General features: G+C 42.0%; 1 protein-coding gene across 7 annotated transcripts in view; it reads left to right on the top strand.

The window, feature by feature from the left end:
* The window catches only part of Septin6 (septin 6), a 78,986-nt gene extending 65,994 nt beyond the window's left edge, over positions 1 to 12,992 (top strand). For 2 of the 7 annotated variants that reach the window (XM_046420913.2, XM_046420917.2), the window contains exons 9-11: positions 3,599 to 3,789; positions 6,806 to 6,867; positions 11,972 to 12,992. In XM_046420913.2, coding sequence (XP_046276869.1) covers positions 3,599 to 3,789; positions 6,806 to 6,867; positions 11,972 to 12,090 — 372 coding nt within the window. In that variant the 3' untranslated portion in view covers positions 12,091 to 12,992. Of the gene's footprint in view, positions 1 to 3,598; positions 3,790 to 6,805; positions 6,868 to 10,145; positions 11,772 to 11,971 lie in introns of those variants that run through there. The other 5 variants (XM_046420919.2, XM_046420918.2, XM_046420914.2 and 2 more) reach the window with 5 other exon arrangements.
* The last annotated feature ends 6,699 nt before the right edge of the window (positions 12,993 to 19,691 follow it).

Genomic DNA, 19,691 nt, shown 5'->3' with positions numbered 1-19,691 from the left:
GTAAATGGGAGCCTGGGTGCCAAGCAGGAAGGGAAGGGAGGTCCATCAGGGCGTGGAAGCCCATGACGGGCTTCACCCTGGGTAAGAGCCTTGTGGCCTCTAGGCAGGAATGGAGCACAGCTTCTCCTACCTTGGCTGGGTAGAGCTTTTTTTTTTTTGGTACCAGGGATTGAACTCAGGGACACTGGACCACTGAGCCACATCCCCAGTCCTATTTTGTATTTTATTTAGAGACAGGGTCTCACTGAGTTGCTTAGCTCCTGACTTTTTGCTGAGGTGGGCTTTGAACTCTATCTTCCTGCCTTATTCTCCCAAGCCACTGGGATTACAGGCATGTACCACTGAGCCTGGCTAGATCTGTGTCTTTTTTGCCTTTCACCTGAGGATGAGAGGTTTTCTCTGTGTTACCTAATTCTCCAGAGCCTTGCATGCGATAATGGTAGCCACTAGCTACACGTGGTTACTTAAGTTTCTTGAACTTGGGGGACGGTACTGGGGATTGAACTCAGAGGCACTCAACCACTGAGCTACATCCCCAGCCCTATTTTGTATTTTATTTAGAGACAGGGTCTCATTAAGTTGCCTAGTTCCTCACCATTGCTGAGGCTGGCTTTGAACTTGAGATCCTCTTGCATCAGCCTCCCAAGCCACTGGGATTACAGGCATGTGCCACTGCATCTGGCTGAAATTTCATTTTTAATTGACAAATGATAATTGTATACATTTATGGGATACAATGTGATGCTTTGGTACATTGTGGAATGATTGCATTGACTTATTTAACAAATCTCTCATTTACTATACTTATCATTTTTTTGTGTGGTGAAAGCACTTAAAACCTAATCTTTTTTAAATTTTTTTTTAATATTTATTTTTTAGTTTTCGGCAGACACAACATCTTTGTTTTGTATGTGGTGCTGAGAACCAAACCCGGGCCGCACGCATGCCAGGCGAGCGCGCTACCACTTGAGCGACATCCCCAGCCCAAAAACCTAATCTTTTTAGCAATTTGAATTATACAATAACATTTAAAACTCAGTTTATTACTCTCATTAGCCATATTTCAAATGCTTGGTTCTCATGCAACTATTGGCTATTACTATTATTAAATACCTGGGATTGAGGGCTGGGGTTGTGGCTCAGTGGTAGAGCGCTCACCTAGCACATGCAAGCCCTGGGTTCAATCCTCAGCACCACATAAAAATAAAATAAATGAAATACAGGTTTTGTGTCCAACTACAACTAAAAATATTAAAAAAAAATATCTGGGATTGAACCCAATGGTACTTAACCACTGAGCCACTTCCCCGGCCCTCTTAATCTATCTATCTATCTATTTATTTATTTATTTAGAAACAGGGTCTCACTAAGTTGCTAAGGGCCTCACTAAGTTGCTGAGGGTAGCCTCAAACTTGTGACCCTCCTGCCTCAGCCTCCCGAGTCACTGGGATTATAAGCATGTGCCACCATGTCTGGCAGCTAGTGACTATTATATTGAACAACACAGATACAGAACATTTTCAGTATCACAGAAAATACTGTTGAGAAATACAGGTATAAAGTCCAGCCCTTTTGGTTACGGCTGATTACTTTCCCTTTCCTGGGAGTTCAGAACTCTATAGGGACAACTAATGACTTTCTTGCTGACTTGAGCCATTCTACTTTCTCTGGTGGCTATGGGGAAAGGTGGTTTCAGGTGGTCCTAGATAATTTGCTAAAACCTAACACAGGGACAGATGGGGCATTTCCCTGTATACTTGGTTATTATGTTCCATTTCATTTTATGGTTTATCTGTCCAGGCCTAGCAAGTTCTTAAACTAAGGTTTGACAATCCTTCCTAAACATGTAGTTAGTTCTCTAAGCCATGACCTGGCCTCCAAGGTCTCCCCTACCAATCCACCTCTGCCTGACAGATTAATTGACCTCAGGTACGTTTGGTCATGTCAGCTACTGCTTTGCGTCTCTGGGCTTCAAAATCCTCTACAATGGGGCTGGGGTTGTAGCTCAGTGGTAGAGTGCTTGCCTCACATGCATGAGGCACTGGGTTCGACCCCCAGCATCATGTAAAAATAAATAAATAAAATAATGATATAAAAAAGCCTCTACCATAAAGAAGAGAAGCATTTAATTACTTCCCAAGTCTTTTCCATGTCTAATCTGCTGTGACTCTCAAGGGTTATCACCAAGCCCATGGAAAGGGTATTGATTTTATTTCAGTTTCACTTTTAAGAAGAAAAATATCACCCAGCCCTTTTAGGAGGAGAGGCGAGGGGATCTCAATGATAAATGAATAAAAGTTGCAACAAACAAAAGCTAGGTTAAACTGATGGGCAGCCCAAGTGACCCCCTTACTCCAAGTGACTAGTAAAAACCATCTTATACAACAAGTTTGTCACTTACCACACCTTACTAAGTGACAATTCCAAATACCCACAGGACCTAGAATACTGACCTTCTTAATGTGTGGCGAGTGCTACAGAATCCTAAATTCTCCCCTGAATCCTCCAAATAAGGTGAAATTCTGCTTGATCTGCTCTTACTTTATAGAATAGTTTCCACATTCTAGTTTGTGACAGCTTATGGTTCTTTTGTTTTGTTGTGGTGCTGAGGATTGAACCCAGGGCCTTGTGCATGCAAGGCAGAGCCTATGGTTCTTGCACCTGATCTGTTTGTCACAGTGGCATAGCAGAATATGCTTGTGGTTCTTTAGGTTTCTGGTTCTATTCAGGGTTAGTTGAGCCTCACCTCTGGTTAAGATTAGGGTGTCCGCACTCATTCCATTTTATAAGATCTTTTTATCTCCTTTCATGACGAAAGCCAAGTATTTCCTTAGACCATATTTATCATTGCTGCAGTTTTCTTTGTAATCCTCCCTCATTGCAAGGGATAAGAAAAGTGGGGGCTTCTTACATATGGGAGGTCCTATTACATAATCCTCTAAAGTTTGGTTTGTCTGGGCAAATGCTTTCATTTCTCAGACCTCCTGTTTCCTTATAAAATTGGATACAATAGCAGAACCTACCTCATCTGATTGTTGTAATAATTAGCTGAGTGTGGTGGTGCACACCTATCCTTCCAGCGACTTGGAAGGCTGAACAGGATTTCAGTTTTAAAGCCAGTCTCCACTACTTAGCAAGGCCTTGTCTCAAAATAAAAAAAAATAAAAAGGGATGGGGCGCTCTACCACTGAGGCTTTTATTTTTTATTTTGATATAGAGTCTCGATAAGTTGCTTAGTGCCTCACTAAGTTGCTAAGGCTAGCCTTGAACTTGTGATCCTTCTGCCTCAGCCTTCTGAGTCACTGCCATTGCAGCTGTCCACCACCATGCTTGCTATGGGGATTCTTTTCAACATAATGTTGGATGACACAGAACACACTGTTCCTTGACCATTTCAGAAGCAGGGATTTTGAGATAAAATACCAGGTGGAGAGAACTGCTTACAGCAGTGTGCCTTTTGATACCATCATGGCAATACCTGGCAGAAATGTGTCCTGCGGTCCAGGGGTCCTACAAAGTTGCAGCCTTGCCAGTCCTCATTCTGCTGGGTTGGAGGCTACCTTGAGGGACTTTTTTCTAATCTCTGTCTCCCTGACAGCTGCATGAGAAATTTGACCGTTTGAAGAAACTTCACCAAGATGAGAAGAAGAAGCTGGAGGATAAGAAGAAATCCCTGGATGATGAAGTGAATGCTTTCAAACAGAGAAAGACGGCGGCCGAGTTGCTCCAGTCTCAGGGTTCCCAGGCTGGAGGCTCACAGACTCTGAAAAGAGATAAAGAGAAGAAAAAGTAAGTAGCAGGCTTATCTAGGGTGGTGGTTCCTTTTTCCTTCTGCTCATCTCCCCAGAGCAGGACCCAGAGGCTGAGGGGGCTAAGGACTGGTGACCAGGCATGAACCACATGCTTTTAGACTAATTTGAATACCTATAACTGGTCCCCATGGAACCTTTGGTTTCCCTGTTTGGAGAACTGAGTGTAGGGGAGGGTTGGGTCCCAGAGGTTCAGCCCCTCTGTTTGGGCTACTTAGAAAAACTCTGCAAAAGGGAGATGAAAAAGCAAGGGAAAGGAGAGGAAAAGCAAAGGGAATGTGAGAGAGTAGAAGGGAGGAAACAGGGAGAAATGCAAGTTGTAAGGAGTGGAAGAAAAAGGAAGGGCGGATAGAGGGTGGTAGAATAAAGAGAACCTTTTAGCAGATGCCTCTGGACACCTCCTCCCAGCTCCCCACCACAAGGAGGTTGGACCTGATGTTTCCAGGCCTGCTTGCTCGTCCTGTATCTGAGGTTGCCCACGTTTCCATGCCCATAGTCCAGCTTTCACCTGCCTCAGTTCTCTTTAGCTGCAGCCAACAGAATTTAACTGCTTCCACTGAAGGCTGCATCCCAGCCCCTATTTCCCACCCTTTTCTATGCCTTCCTGCTGGCTGCTTAATTGTGCCCAGCCTGGGGTACTGAGAACTTAGTGGGGAGCCTTCAGATGTTGGCATCCTTTGAGTGCCCCATCCTCAAGCTGGGGAAGTGACTGAAAAACGAATCTGTCTCCTCTGGTACTTGGGAAAGCAGGATCAAATGTGCTCCAGGTTACAGTGTGTGTCAGTAGTCCTGACCCCACCCCTTCCTAATGGTCCTGGTCAATAGTCAATGCTTGCCAAAGTTACCCATTCCTCATCTCAGAACCAGAGAAGAGAAAAGCTTTTCTAGTCAGACCTATACAACACCAAGAAAACATCCAGCAGTGAGTGCTGTTATGCTCTTTGGTTGCTTGTATAGTGCAACCCAAGGAGTTCCAAGATGGAGTGTTTAGCAGTGTCCTTACTAAATAGGACTTGCAAGGTGTCCGTGGTCATTGCCTTGTTTTATTTTTTATTTGTTTTTTTTTAAATTTTTTAAAAATATTTATTTTTTAGGTGTAGATGGACACAACACAATACCTTTTTTATTTTTATGTGGTGCTAAGGATCCAACCCGGGCCCCGCCCGTGCTAGGGGAGTGCTCTTCCGATGAACCACAATCCCAGCCCCCATTGCCTTCTTTTAGCCACCCATTCCTGGACTTGTCTATTGGATACTTGCCAAAAGGAAGAAACATCTTCCTTTCCTCTGTGCCTGGCTTATTACTTAGGAATAACACAGTGTACAACTTTGCATAACTGTGACTTTGAATAACTTCGTACAATTGTAAAACATTTCATATTTGAAGGCACTCACTTTTGCAATCTAATTTTTTCACACTGGACTAACAAATGTGTCATTTGAAATCTAGAGATTTTCATTACTGAATCTTTTTTTAAAATATTTTTTAGTTATACAAGGACACAATATCTTTGTTTATTTATTTATTTTTATGTGGTGCTGAGGATCGAACCTGGGGCCTCACATGTGCGAGGCAAGTGCTCTGCCACTGAGCGACAACCCCAGCCCCTGGTTATTGAATCTTAATACTATATGTCAAAATTCACTGATTAATGAACTTTTTGGTATTACCTGTCATGGTTATATTAGTTGTACCAGCAGAAATGGATGCCTTCTTTTTGTGTGCGTATGTGTATGTGGTGCTGGGGATTGAACCCAGGGCCTCACACATGCTAGGAAAGTGCTCTATAGCCCTGAGCTATACTCCCAGCCCATTTTTAAATTTTATTTTGAGACAGGGTCTTACTAAGTTGCTGAGGCTGGCCTTAAACTTGAACTCCTCCTGCCTTAGCCTCCTGAGTAGCTGGGATTATAGTCATTTCCAGTATTTTTAAAATTTTTGTATTAGTTGTTGATGGATCTTTTTTTTATATGTGGTGCTGAGAATTGAACCCAGTGCCTCACATATGCTAGGCAAGCACTCTACCACTGAGCCACAACCCTAGCCCATTTCCAGTTTTTTTAAATTTTTTTTTTAGTTGTAGGTAGACATAATACCTTTATTTTTTATTTATGTGGTGCTGAGGATTGAACCCAGGGCCTCACACTTGCAAGACAAGTGCTCTACCACTGGCCACAGCCCCAGCCCCCCATTTCCAGTTTTTAAGATCAGAAAAATTACCTTTGGGGCTCTAATCTTCTGCCTTTGTAATCCCGTGGTATTTGTTAACTATATCCCTGGGGCAGTTGCCCACTTGCAGGAATTGGGAGATTATGTATTTTGCTCAGAGGACACTGACACTAAATAAATAATAATAAATAATAAATAGTCCCCTTTCAAAATGTTCTGTGAGAACTCTCCTCAGACCAGGCTTTCTTCTTATTGCCTCAGATTATCTGACTTTCCCCCAACCCAAGCAAAAGACCCTGTATAGGGAAATACCTCTCTAGTCTCCAGAAATATCTGGGGTTGGTAATGGTACCCATTTCCAGTTCTGAGATGGGTGAAAACCTTGCTGGGACGTGGTACCTCATATGAGCAATAATGGCCTAAAAAAATAGCCAGTCCTCTTCCACACTCCCAAATGTATAAGTAAACCCAGGTCTGGGCTCCTTATATAATTCCATGAACAATTGATTAACTTCTGGAAGACCCACCATTAGACCTGTGCCGCTCTGCTACCATCATGATGGTGGCGGCGAGTTTTGAGGATAGAAATGGTGGTAGTAGATTTCTTCTCAAGAGTGGGCAGGTGGATCTAGTAGAGTCTCATATTCAGGAGATCCTTTGGCTGCTATTAGAAAGATCAAGAAAGAGTACCAGTGTTTGAGGGGTGCCTACCAGTCCACCCTTCCCTTTGCCCCTCCCTGCACTCCTAATCTCTTTTGATCTCTAACTCTTCATTGTGTCAACTCATAATAGTTGATTTCTCTTCGTGCTCACCCCACCTTCATTAGCTCTTACTGTTTTACAGTTAACTCTGCTGTTTGCTGCATGCTGCATGAGACCCAGGGTCCTGGTAAGCTTTATTAACTCTAAGTAGAACTGGCAGTGGCTCCTAGAACATATCTCCCCAAACCCCACACCCCTAACACACATATCTAATCATAAAAGAAACTACTTCATTAGATTAGCTGGTTTCCTCTTATGTCTTATGATACGAAGAAATAGCCTGGGGTGGTTTCAAGCATATATGTGGAATGTCTGCCTGCCTGCCTGATGTAAAGGGGGGCTTTTGCAGACTTTTGCTGATAGAACAGCTGGGTAGCATAGATGTGATCAGTATTTGAGGTTTCAATTGTGGCCTTCTTTCTTTCTTTTTTCTTTTTCTTCTTCTTTTTTTTTTTTTTTTTGATACTGGGGATTGAAACCAGGGACATTTAACTACTGAGCCATATCCCCAGCCCTTCTTTTTTATCTTTTATTTTGAAATAGGATCTTGCTAAATTGCTCAGGGCCTCGCTAAATTGCTGAGGTTGGCTTTGAACGTGTGATCCTCTTGTTTCAGCCTCCTGAGCCGCTGGAATTACAGGCCGTTTTTTTTTTTTTAAATATACATAATCATTACTTTCAAAATTAACTGGTGATACAAGAAACTGTCCTGCAGTGTCATAGTCAGCATTAATCCCAGATTTGGAAATGTACAAAGCTGATGTAAACTTGATTCTGTTTCCCTCTGGTGGCTGTTTCTTATCTGAGGAGTTCAAGTTCTCTGTTTTCCTTTTGGCTTTCCCCCCAAACCGTAATCAAAGAGGAAGAAAATGAAGAAACATAGATATTATAGAGGTGGTCTTACATTTAATTCTACAAGTACCATCTTCATGAAAACCTCTGCTAAGGAAGGGGTATCCTTTGGTAAGGATTCCTGAGAGCTAGGTGTTATATCTAGAGAAGTAAATAAAGCTGTCCCTGGTGTCAAGTAGGTCACAGGGAGGCTGAAAGCAGTGATTAAGCACCTTCTATCTACTTTGCTAGGCTCAGGTAATGGAGGAACAGGAATATAAATATTTTTCATTTAACATAATTAGGCTTCTTATTATTTAAAAAATCTTGCCATGGAAACTTCCAAGCGTGAGCAAAAAAAGAGAGAATAGTTCACTGCAGCCTTGTGTATCCACAATCTAGTCACCAAATAAACCATCAACATAGGGCCAATTTTATTTCATCAATTACCACAGACCTGCTGGATTATTGTAAGGCAAAACCTCTGTCACTTTTATGTGTACATGCTCTAGTATGTATTTCTAAAAGATAATGACTCCAAAAAATAATAATAATAACCACACTCCCAGCATTATCACACCTACAAAATTAACAATAATTTGCTAACATAAAATGTCTATTTAGTGTTTGAAATACCCTGGTTGTCTCGTAAAGGCCTTTTTTACATTTGGTCTGTTTGGACTGGAGAATATAAAATATTGAGAAGACTTCTCCCTGCTTACCCATGCAGTTTATGATTTTAGATGGAGAGCCTGCTGTTAGTCACCAAACTGATTGCTGTAGCTATTCCACTGGCAACTTCAAGCAGCTGGCAAAACATCCTACTTTCAAGCAAATCCCAAAGAGAAAGTCCATCATAGAGGCTTCTGAAACTTAAGGCCCATGAAACCGGGCCAAACGTAATGATCCTAAAAAAACAATGAAATATGTCATGTATATCTAAAAGGAACAACAATGAAATTATTTACTATCTATCTTAACAGCAAGTCTCAGAGCCCATGTTAGTTGACCAGAATTAAACAGCAACTCCCCATTTGTGCCTAGCAAAGTGTCTGAGGGCTGAAGGTATCTGGGTGGTGGGGAGCTCATAATTACTAGGTTAGGACCTAATTAAGAAGAGATTTTTAAAAATATTTTTCAGGTTGTTGATCTTTATTTTGCTATCTGATGCCACTACTGCTGTCAAAGTGGGTTATGTCGGTATAGGAGAGAGAAAGCATGTTCCCAGGAGCCAGTTCAGTATGACCTCAAGGCACTCTAACATAGCTATATTCTAAGTTATCCACTAGTCATCATGACAAACAATTTTCTTCTGATCACCCCCTTTTTGGGTATATTAATCCACCCATTCATTAACCCAGCTTCTCTTTTCATTTTTAGTTTGGGCTTCCCATAGATGCACCCTTTCCCGTGCAACACAACTGAGCCTCCCTTTCTCTAATTTCCCTTTAACATGTCTCGGGGGACATATGCACCATGCCCTTCCCTCTCTTCTGTGAGAGTTTATAGAAGCCTGAGAGTCAGAGGATGGTTTCTGGCCTCTGGTCAAAAAGTCAGCAGTCACCTGACTCAGAAATGCATCTCAGTTCCTTCTCCTAGGACCTCCAGTCATCCATTCTTCCCACTGTCCCCTTCACATTCCTTCTTGCCAGACATTCAGAGGTCCCATCTGCTACTCTTTGCCACAGTTTCCCTGTTCAAACTCTCCTTGATCCTTGTTTCCCTTAGGTATTTGCATCCACCATGGCTGAGTAAGCACCAGTCAGCAAAGCTGTCCCCTTAGTCTCCTGTGTCCCAGTCGTGGTCTTCCCTGCCCCCTTCACTAACCTGAGAAGCCACAGCCCCTTTTTAGAGAGCTTCAAAAAGAGTCCAGCCCTTTGCAGTTTTTATTCAAAGTAACTGCAGTCAAACTATCTTAAAAGCCATGAGTTTATTTATACCAAACCCGGAAGCATAATACACAATTTCTGAAATAAATAGCATAAATTTCCCCTCTCTAACTCTGGGTACCTGACAAATGCAAAAGGGAGAATAAACCTGAATATTATTACCAGACTAATATCTTGAAGGATAGACTTATAAGATTCTTCTAAGGAATGTTCGCATCTCCTTGGTCATTTCCAAGGGAACTCTATGCCATCCTAATAAGGCAGGGCAAGTAGCAGGGATAATAATCCCATTTCATAAACTGGAAAGCCAACTGGTTGAAGACTCAAGAGCTTGAATAAGTCTTCTAGTCTCTTTGGTGAATGTGAGGATGATCGTAATGTGTGTTTTGTGTATGTCCTCAGTAAGAACATGCAAGCTTATCAGTTGGAGGGAAGAAAATAGGTGTTGTGCCTTAGAAGGTCCTTACCTTTAGGTAATTTGATTTTTAAAGAAATTTGCCCTAATTTTTATAATGGGTCCCATCTAAGAGTGGCTTTGGGAATCCCTCTGAAATAGGGAGCCCTCTCTTGTCAGGGTCATGAGGCACAATGACCTTTGGTGTTTGGGCAGTGACAGAGTGAGAGCTGGAGGCGACCAAGCAATGATCTGTGGCTAATATGCCGTCTCTCTGCCCTTCCTTTGCAGTAATCCATGGCTGTGTACTGAATAGTATCCCCTGCTACAGCTGGACTGGACTCCACTTAGCCTTTTAAGCGAAGGTTCCTATTTTAATTGACAGCTTTCCTTTGGGGTGCCAGGCAACCGGGCATTCCACCCCTGCTGTGTACTTCAAGCCCCACTTTTTTTTTTTTTATTTCTTCAACTTGCTCCTGCCTCCCAGTCCCACTGACACCGACAATGACCTTTTTCTTTTTTTTGGGGGGGGGTTGTTTTGTGATCACAGAGTCAAGAAGGCTATGCCAAATTTCTAGGCCTTTTTGAAGTGCCAAAAAAGAGGAAGGAATTTCTTTATTCAGTAACATATTACTAAATAGTAGGAAGGAAAAAAAACAGCAGAAGAAAGTAGAAAAACTGAAAAGCAGACATGCACAGGCTTTTCTCTTGTTGACAATGCAAGAACTCACTTCTGTTATGTATTGGTTGGTGAGTCAAGGATTGGTTAGTGGTCAGAGACCAGCAAGATGGTGATGCTGTCAAAGCACATACTAGTTTCTTGGGAAAATTCAAGTCACAGTGGAGCATTTTAAGAGACACAATACTTGTTGGTAAAAACGAACCACCACCATCAAAACCCTCATAAACAAAAACCAAAGAAATCCTCAGCAGGCTCAGAGTTAGGGCTGTCAGGTCTCCTTGAGAAAGACTCCTTATTTACAGCTTTGATGTTCCTAAATCCACCTTTGAGGTTACCAACCAGCAATCACCATCCTTCTGGGTAATTCTGGGCATTACAAACAGGAGGCCCCCTTATTTGCATTTGTTTACAGATTGACCTCTTGAGGCTTGAGGATCTCAAAATACTTCAAAAGTATTAAAGCCATATTGCCTTTGGGAGACCTTCAGAAAGTAAGCAGGTATTTTATATAAAAGGGAGAAATTTGGGTAAGACAGATATAACCCAAAGAGGAAATTGAGACTCAGAGAAGCAAAGGGAATTGCCCAAAGTCCTGCTGCTGTTTCTTGGCAAAAATCAGGCTAAATTCCTTGTCATCTGTTTCACCAAGGGATTCAGTCTGTTTATATATATTCCTGGAGACAGGGTCTTTTGATGTTCAGAGAAACCAAATCGTCAGTGTTAGAGGACCCTAGAGTGTGTTTTTCCTCCATAGAAAAGCATGAGGATGGGGCAGGTGGGGGCTGCGAAGGAAGAAGCTCCAGGCCAACTCCTTAAAAATAGTCAAGCCTTTTAAAAGCATCCAAATGCTTGTTTCCTTGGGTAGTTTTTCTCACGTAGACATTTTCCCCCTCTCCACTGAAAAGGCTTGTTAATTAGTACCATTGTAACTATTTTTTAAAAAATACCCTAAGTTCTCTGTTTACTTCTGGTGAAACTAAACCAGTCATTAGAAATGGCCTGTGCTTTTCTTTTCCCAGACTGGAATGGAATGGCTTTCCTGAAACACATACACACACACACACACACACACACACACACACTTCATTTCTTTTAAGCCAAGAAGGTTGCTTTCCCCAGCTGCAGGTTGGATCACGGTTTTTGCTTTGTTGTTGTTGTTGTTTATTTTCATCATTTAGCATTCACATGTGGCTGTTAATATGTGCTTGTTTTTAATTAAAACAAGAAGCTTTAAACTGGTGTGTGGTGTTCTTCAAACCTTCTCCACAGATTTTCCCATGGTGATGGCCCCTCACTGACCCCATTTCTAACCTGTCTTCTCCAAGTGTAGTCTGTGCTACCTCAACACTGCCCACTCCCCTCCCCATCTTACTTTGAATGTCCTTTTTCTTTGGCTAATTTCATGTTTTCTTTCTCTTTCTCTCTCCCTCTCCAGCTTTTTTTAATCTTGTCTTCAGCAGCTGCACTAAGTCTAAAGGAGAAGACTGCCATTATAGAAGAGTTAGGGTTCCATATTGTCTCAAATCAGAAATCGACCAATTCCCTCTCCCCTAAACTGTGTGCACTCACATGTGCACACATGCACACACACACACACATACCACTCAATAAGTGTCCATGTGTCCCTGTGTCCAGGCAAGAAGCTCTCTTTTGACTTACATGGTATTTTAAATTGGAAGTGTCTTGTCCTAAACTAACAAGGCAGGAAAAGACTCATCAGAGCTGGAAAATGGACCAAATGTAACCTCAGAGAGACAACTACAGGACCACTCACCCAAGTGTAAGTGACTGGGGTAGGAGACCTCAGCTGTGGGTGCGGAAGTGCTGTTCACAAGGTTTTGAGTTTTATGTTTTTCTTTTGAAACAATTCTCTGGTTCAATGGGTTAACTGTCTCTGGCTATTATTAAACATTTTTGAACATGGAAGAGAGAGTTGAGTGACATTTGCATCTTCTCCAGCATTCACAGGCCTTCTGCAGACCCCAGCAAGGGGGAAAAATGGATCCACTATCTAATATTCAGGCGGAGAAAGGAGAGAGGAGAGGGGATTTAAGCTTAGTGAGGGCAGAATTACTCCATTCAAACTTCCAAGGCCATAGGGGGCTTTGCAAGAGGTTTCTGTTCAACCTGGGATCTGGAAAGAGAGGATAAATCTGCCTTGAATTCATTGGTTTAATTTGCATCAAAATACCATGTGAGTGTGCTCATTCCAATATATCCCTACCACCATCACTACCGGTCCACTGTCCAGTGTCTCTTGAGAGAGCCTCTTTGCATGTTTTTCAGAATCTGTGTTTTTCCTTTCTTCTTTGTTCTTTTTGCTCAAAGGTGTGATCAGTCACTACCCCTCTGGGGCTTTCATTTTCCAAGAGAAACATCCCAGAACCAGCACTGTTTAGCTTGATACCTTTCTAATGTCTATGTCAATTTTCAATAAAATTCAAAGAAATGCTAAATGGCTCTGTGATCTGATCCTAAATTATTAGGTCATGTGGCTCACCACAGTTTGCCTTAGGAAGAATGAGTGGCTGCTTCCCAAATGGATAATTTGAGAAACTCAGGGGAGCCAGGAGCCCGTGAAATCTTCCTTGGTGGGCTACCACAACACCATCTTTCCTCCATTTGAGCCTCAAATTCCCACTGGGGCTGGGTGGATATGAGCAGGGAGTTTTCTACTTTATTAGCATGGGTTTAACTAATCAGTTGACCTAATTATCATCGGGATAACAGATGAAGAAAGTGGAGTGCCCCATCCTATGGAACAAGATTCAGGTGAGTTTTAATTCTAGAAGGAAAATAACTCTGCATGTCTTCTTTCATTTAATCTCGTGATACGAACGTTCCCCCAAATTCATGAATATGACTGTTCTTTATGACCCAGAAAGCATTCTGTAGATAGTAGGCTATATTTTAGGTCTACCAGAGAGGGAAGCCTCCCATTCCCCCAGGAATTAAAGTGGGCAAGAGGGAGAGTGATCACTTTACAGAATTTGGTTGCAAACGAGGTGAGGCTTATTTCCCTCAGGCTTTTTCCCCCCCTAATTGCCAGGTGCTGAATGAAGACTGGACTAGCTGTTCTCATCCTTTGTAAGGAAGCCTGGAGGCCTCTGCAGGATACCTTAAGAAACAACATTGGCCTGTTTCTGCGCTTTTCGAACACTAGGGGGCAGCCGAGTGAGGCCATAATCGCCTGTGACGTCACAGAGCAGAGGCATGTTCTGAGATGTGGAAAAATACAGACTTGAGCCAGGAGGACTTGCTGTGTCCTCAGCGGCAAGTTGTTTTCACAGATTCTCTAGAAATGGGGTATATCATTGATTCCCTCGTACAGGCGTTATGAGGACTACCTGTGCTAACGTAAGTTATAGACTTGGTTATTCAATAAAGGGGATCCCTTATTAAGGATGGAGTTTTCCCTGCACTAGAAAGTGTTTACCTTAGGGTCCTCTAATCCCAGGTTTCTCAATCGCAGCATTATGGAAATCTGGGACCAGTTAATTGTGTGGGGCTCCCCGGTGCATTGTAGAGTATTTAGCAGTATCCCTGGCCTCTACCCACTAGACGTAGGTAGTATCTACCCCCTTCCACACACACACACACACACACACAGTTGTGACAACCAAGAATGCTTCCAAGAGTCATCCCATGTTGAGAATCATTACTTTAGTCTGAGGGTCAGCAAACTTTTTCTGTAAAGGGTCAGTTGGTAAATACTTTGGGCTTTGTAGACCATATGATCTCCACGACCATTCTCCTGTCACTATAGCAGGAAAACAGCCATAGATACGGTGTAAAATGATGAATTTGGCTGTCTGCCAGTAAAACATTACTTTAGGTGCTGAAATTTGGATTTCATATATTTTTCACATAGCATGAATTACTTAAATTTTTGTCAACCTTTAAAAATGTAAAAAACGTAAGCATACGAGTCATACAAATACAGAAAATGGGGCCAGATTTCACCTGTGGGGTGTATTTTGTGCATCATTGGACCTAAAAGTGCTAGAAGCAACTGGCCTCTCAAAAGAAATTGGAAATGAAGACAAATGATGAGGGCTGGGGATGTGGCTCAAGCGGAGCACGCTCACCTGTCATGCATGCGACCCGGGTTTGATCCTCAGCACCACATACAATGATGTGTCCACCGAAAACTAAAAAATAAATATTAAAAAAAGAAAAAGACAAATGAAGAGTTTTAATACAAGGTAGTGGAGAAAATTGGTTTGAATTTACTAAAATTTTCATAAAATTTTGCTGGAGCATAGATGTGGGGCATGGGCCTGCTGTGGTGACCAGAGCCTGCTCCTGAGGTGGAAAGTTGCTGAGCAGCTGCAAATGCCATCATTCATTTCTAAGGAGAGAAACTAAATCTCAAATACCCTCAAAAAGGCCAATCAGGGCTCCGGAAGTAAATGCTCTAGTAGGCAATGTCCTTTCCTATTGGAAATTCCCCACTTGGGAAGATTTGTCCTTTGCTAAAAGGACAGCTTTCTTGCAAGGCCATTGTTTTTTAATGTGGGCACTCCTTGAAATAGTTACACATTAGGACAATAGTATCTCAAGTGATTTTTGGCACCTTCCATCAGTATCCATCTAAGACTTGAACTACCTCTATGCTTATTTGACTTGGACTTTAGAAAGTCCTTGGCCTATTTGGGTGTGCTGGTGCACACCTGTAATCCCAGTGGCTTGGGAGGCTGAGGCAGGAGGATCACAAGTTCAAAGCCAGCCTCAGCAACTTATCGAGGTCCTAAGAAACTTAGCCAGACCCTGTCTCAAAAATTTTTAAAAAAGAGCTGGGGATGTGGCTCAGTGGTTGAGCAACCCTGGGTTCAATCCCCAGTACAGGGGTGGGGGGGCAGTTCTTGCCCTAGGCACAATACCTACAGAAAATCATGGCAACTATGACACAGAACTGGAGTCAAAATTTTTTACCTTGGTTTGGGGCTAAATAAAATCTTTGGTATGAGACCTAGTTAGACACTGCCCTTAAGGAATATTACAGACTGGCCTCCTCTTGTCTACTCAGTCATATTTTCCAATAGTTCCTAACCCCTATTCTCCATTCCATTTAGTCTCTGCACAAGCCTCTCCCATAATTATTCAAATTGCTGTCTCTGTATGTAATAGCCTCTACTGATTTAAAATCCTCCCTTTGAGGCTTATGCCCTGCTTCTCCATGCAACCTTTCTTAATCTCATCCACCTATCTTCTTCTCCATTTTCAAAATTCCTAGTTGATCTTGTATAGCCTTCTCTGCTTCTTGTTTGAGGGACTTCCCTCCTTGAGAGATGTTAAACTTCCTAAGAGTAAAGGCATCATTTATAGCCTTCCAGAGGTCCCAGTAAAGGGCTGAATAAAAAGTGATTAAGAGGCAGCTTGATTTATGTTCTTGACCAGCACAGGGAAGTTTTGTATTTTCAAACGATTTATTTGAAATTAAGTTACAAGAATAGTACAAAGTTTACTCCATACTCTCCACCCAGATTCACCAATTGATAACATTTGGCCCTAATTCATTTATCATTTGTTTGTGCCCACCATACATACAGATAAAAAGAATTTTCTTTTACATAACCACAGCTAGTTATCAACTTTGGTAAATTTCACATTGTTACACTATTTTTTAATGTGTTGATAACATTCTATGTGGGCATTTTCCCTTGCAGTACAGGATCTAGTCTAGGATCACTTTCTTTGCCTTTTATGATGTTGATCTTTTTGCAGTCCTATTTTAAAAATACAATCTTCTTATTTTGAGCCAATTTGTTGCTCAGTTTCTCCATTATATAATTACTAGCCTTTCTTCTACTTCCTTATTACTAATGAACAATCTGTGGGGAGAATTATAAATCCATGCAAATATCTTTCTACTCATCAAAAATGTCCCCCTGGATTTAGCATCTATTGATAATTCTTGCCTGAATTCATCTGCAAAGTGATGATTTTCCAACTCTAGCCCTCCTTCCGAATCTACCACAAGATCCTCCCTGTCTCTCATTTATTTATTTATTTTTGCATTGCTGGGATAGAACTCAGGGACTGACTCCTGCATGCCAGACAAGCAGTCTACCACTGACCCATATCTCTAGCCCTCTCTCATTTATTTATTTTGTACTGGGGATTGAAGCCTGGGGCACTTAACCATATCCCTAGCTCTTTTTTAAATTTTCTCTCTTGAGAGAGGGTCTTCTAAGTTGCTGAGGTTGGCTTTGAACTTGCCATCCTTCTATCTTAGCCTCCCAAGTCCCTGGGATTACAAGCATGTCACAACGCTCCACTCTCACTCTCACATCTTGATCTACGTGAGATCACTGTGGACTTAAGGCTTCCTATTTTTTCAGTGATTTCTAATTCATTACTGTCCTTAATTATTTGGGCACTCAGGTTACCCAGGTTTGGCCAGTGGGAGCTCCTGGTTAGTGTTTTTAATCCATAAGTAAACATTCCTCAAGAGCATTTGTGGTGCAGAGTAGTCAAGAACTCTGGATGATCTAATTTCTGGGATAGTTTGTGGGAGTGGTGCGTGGTCAGGCTACATGTTTCCCTCTCTTTATTACTTACTGAATCCCCCTCAGGAAATGGCAGGGAAGGAAGCCGGGGGCAGTCAGTGGGGTTGTGTGTGTAGTATAAAGACAGTGGCAGGATCCTGTGTTAGAGGAGGAGGATGGATGGGGAGGAAGTTGAATGATGACAGTTTTCTGTGTTGGTTTAGGATTGCAGTGACTGCCTTTGTCATTTCTTTGTCCTCAACATCTCTTTAATCTTTATTCAAATGCTCCATTTCTGTTTGTGTGGGGAGTGTCCATAACTCCTGCTCACTGAGAAATCATCAGTGGCTTGTGAGAAAGGAATAGGCTGAAATAACAGCTGAAGAATTTTTTTTTTTTTTTATCGGAAGGATTATCAGGGAGAGAAGGTCATGTAGAGACAGGTTATCGCTGAGTTGCTTAAGGCCTAGCTAAATTGCTGAGGCTGGCTTTTGAACTTGCAATCCTCCTGCCTCAGCCTCCCAAATTGCTGGGATTAAAGGTGTTCGTCACCACACCCAGCAGAAAGATGTTTTGTTTTTGTGGTGCTGGGGATTGAACCAGGGCCTTGTGCATGCAAGGCAAGCGCTCTACCCACTGAGCTATATCCCCAGCCCAGATGTGTTTTAATTACAATTCTGGCTTTGATGAAGATTGGCAGCTTAGTCTGTGTTTCAGTCCATTTGTACTTTATGCATACATGAGTCTAGATAACATAAAAAACAGAATTTGGGGTTGAGGATTTAGCTCAGTGGCAGAGCACTTGCCTAGCAAGTGCAAGGTCCTGAGTTCAATTTTTGGCCTTGGGGTAAAACCCAAATCAGAATTTTATTTCTCAGAGTTCTGGAGGTTGGGAAGTCCAAGATCAAGGCACCAACAGGTTTATCTGGTATGGACTGCTGTCTAAACCCAAGATGATTTCTTGTTGCTGCATACTTTGGAGAGGAACATTGTGTCCTCATGTGGTAGAAGGTGAAAGGGCAATTGACCAAATGCTGCATAAAACATGTTTTACAAGTCCCTTAATTCCATTTATGGGGGAGTAGCCCTCACAGACTAATCACCTCTTAAAGGCCCTACCTCTCTTTTTCTTTTTTTGTTCCAGGGATTGAATGCAGGAGTGCTTAACCACTGAGCTAAGTCCCCAGCCCTTTTTATTTTGACACAGGGTCTTGCTAGATTGCTTAAGGCCTTCCTAAATTATGGAGGCTGGCCTTGAACTTGGGAGCCTCCTCCTTCAAGCCTCCTGAGTTGCTGGGATTACAGGCATATGCCACTATGCCTAGCTAAAAGCCCTACCCCTTACTGCCATTACCTTAGCCATTAAGTTTCAACACCTCCGTTTTGCAGGGAACATAACCATAGCAGAATGAAATTAATCCAGTTATAAAACAACAAGTCACCTTGAAAATGTGTACTCCAAGAAAATGTATTTCATCAGATTGGGATAATGGAGGAAACATTCATTCAATTCAACAAATATCTATGGAGTGCCTACAGGAGCCAGGTGTAGATGATAATAGCAAATACAAGTGAGTTCCCTGCTCTCCTTGAGTTGACATTCTATTGTAGGAAAGACAGCCATACTGTTTTCAAATAAATCCAGAAGATGACACCTGCTCTGAAGAAACAAAACAGGCCAACACAATGACAAGAATTCAGGTGATCTGAACTATGATCTCATCGTTGTCAAGAAGTATCTCTACAGCCTTCAGCAGGTTACCTCTCTGGCTTTATTTTCCCCACTCATACAAGAGGACTTGGATTTATATCTAAACTTGCTTCCTAGTATGGTATTCTTGACTTGATGATTCAAGAACTGTCCATTACATCAATAAACATGAATGTTTACCATGGAGAAACAGACATGGAAATAATGATGAAATGGTGTGAAAAGTCTTGGTATCTTCAGCTTTTCTCAGTCCAAGAAATATGTCATTAAAGGGTTTAAGAAGATAATGGGCAAAACTGCCTCATTTGCTAGTCCTACTGCTGGTGTTACATTTAATTTTAGGCCAAACTATTTTTCCCACCAAGATTGTAATCTGCACAGTGATTTAGCTGTTTACTGTTTTTTGTGCAGCTTTTAAAACTCATCTTTGAACCTTTCTCCTTTGTAATATTTTACACTTTTTTGTGTGTGTGTGGTTTTGGGGATGGAACCCAGGGCCTTGGGCCCACTAGGCAAGTGCTCTACCACTAAGCTACCTCCCGAGCTCCCAGGTTTTAAATGGACACATACATAATTATCTAATCATGATTAGAACTCTAACTATTGGAATGGAGTAGAGAGATAAAAGGATTGGCCAGAGAAGTGGTATATGAGTGATTTTCTTTGCAAGTGTTTCATTTTTACTACCTTTGCACAAAGTTAATGATGTATGACGCACAGAGATTTTTCAAGCTATCACCTAAAGAAAAGGCCCTTTGGAGAGCTAACGTTAAAAAAAGTGTAAAATCCATTCCAAGCCTAAATTAACGCTAGAAATCCAGGGGGAAAGCGTCAGATGAGCTATTATTACCAACAATTACCTGAGGGCACTTTCCAGGGACTTAACGGAACTAGATTCTCCAACCTCAGAGAACCTTCATAACTCCCTTCCAGGAGTCCCCGCCCTCTAGTCA

Source organism: Marmota monax, unplaced genomic scaffold, assembly GCF_021218885.2.
Source record: "Marmota monax isolate L192 unplaced genomic scaffold, Marmota_monax_Labrador192_F-V1.1 WCK01_AAM20220418_F8-fsc00155, whole genome shotgun sequence".
Classification (NCBI taxonomy): domain Eukaryota; kingdom Metazoa; phylum Chordata; class Mammalia; order Rodentia; family Sciuridae; genus Marmota; species Marmota monax.
The sequence above is the reverse complement of the archived record's forward strand: the minus strand, read 5'-3'. Positions and strand labels throughout refer to the sequence as shown.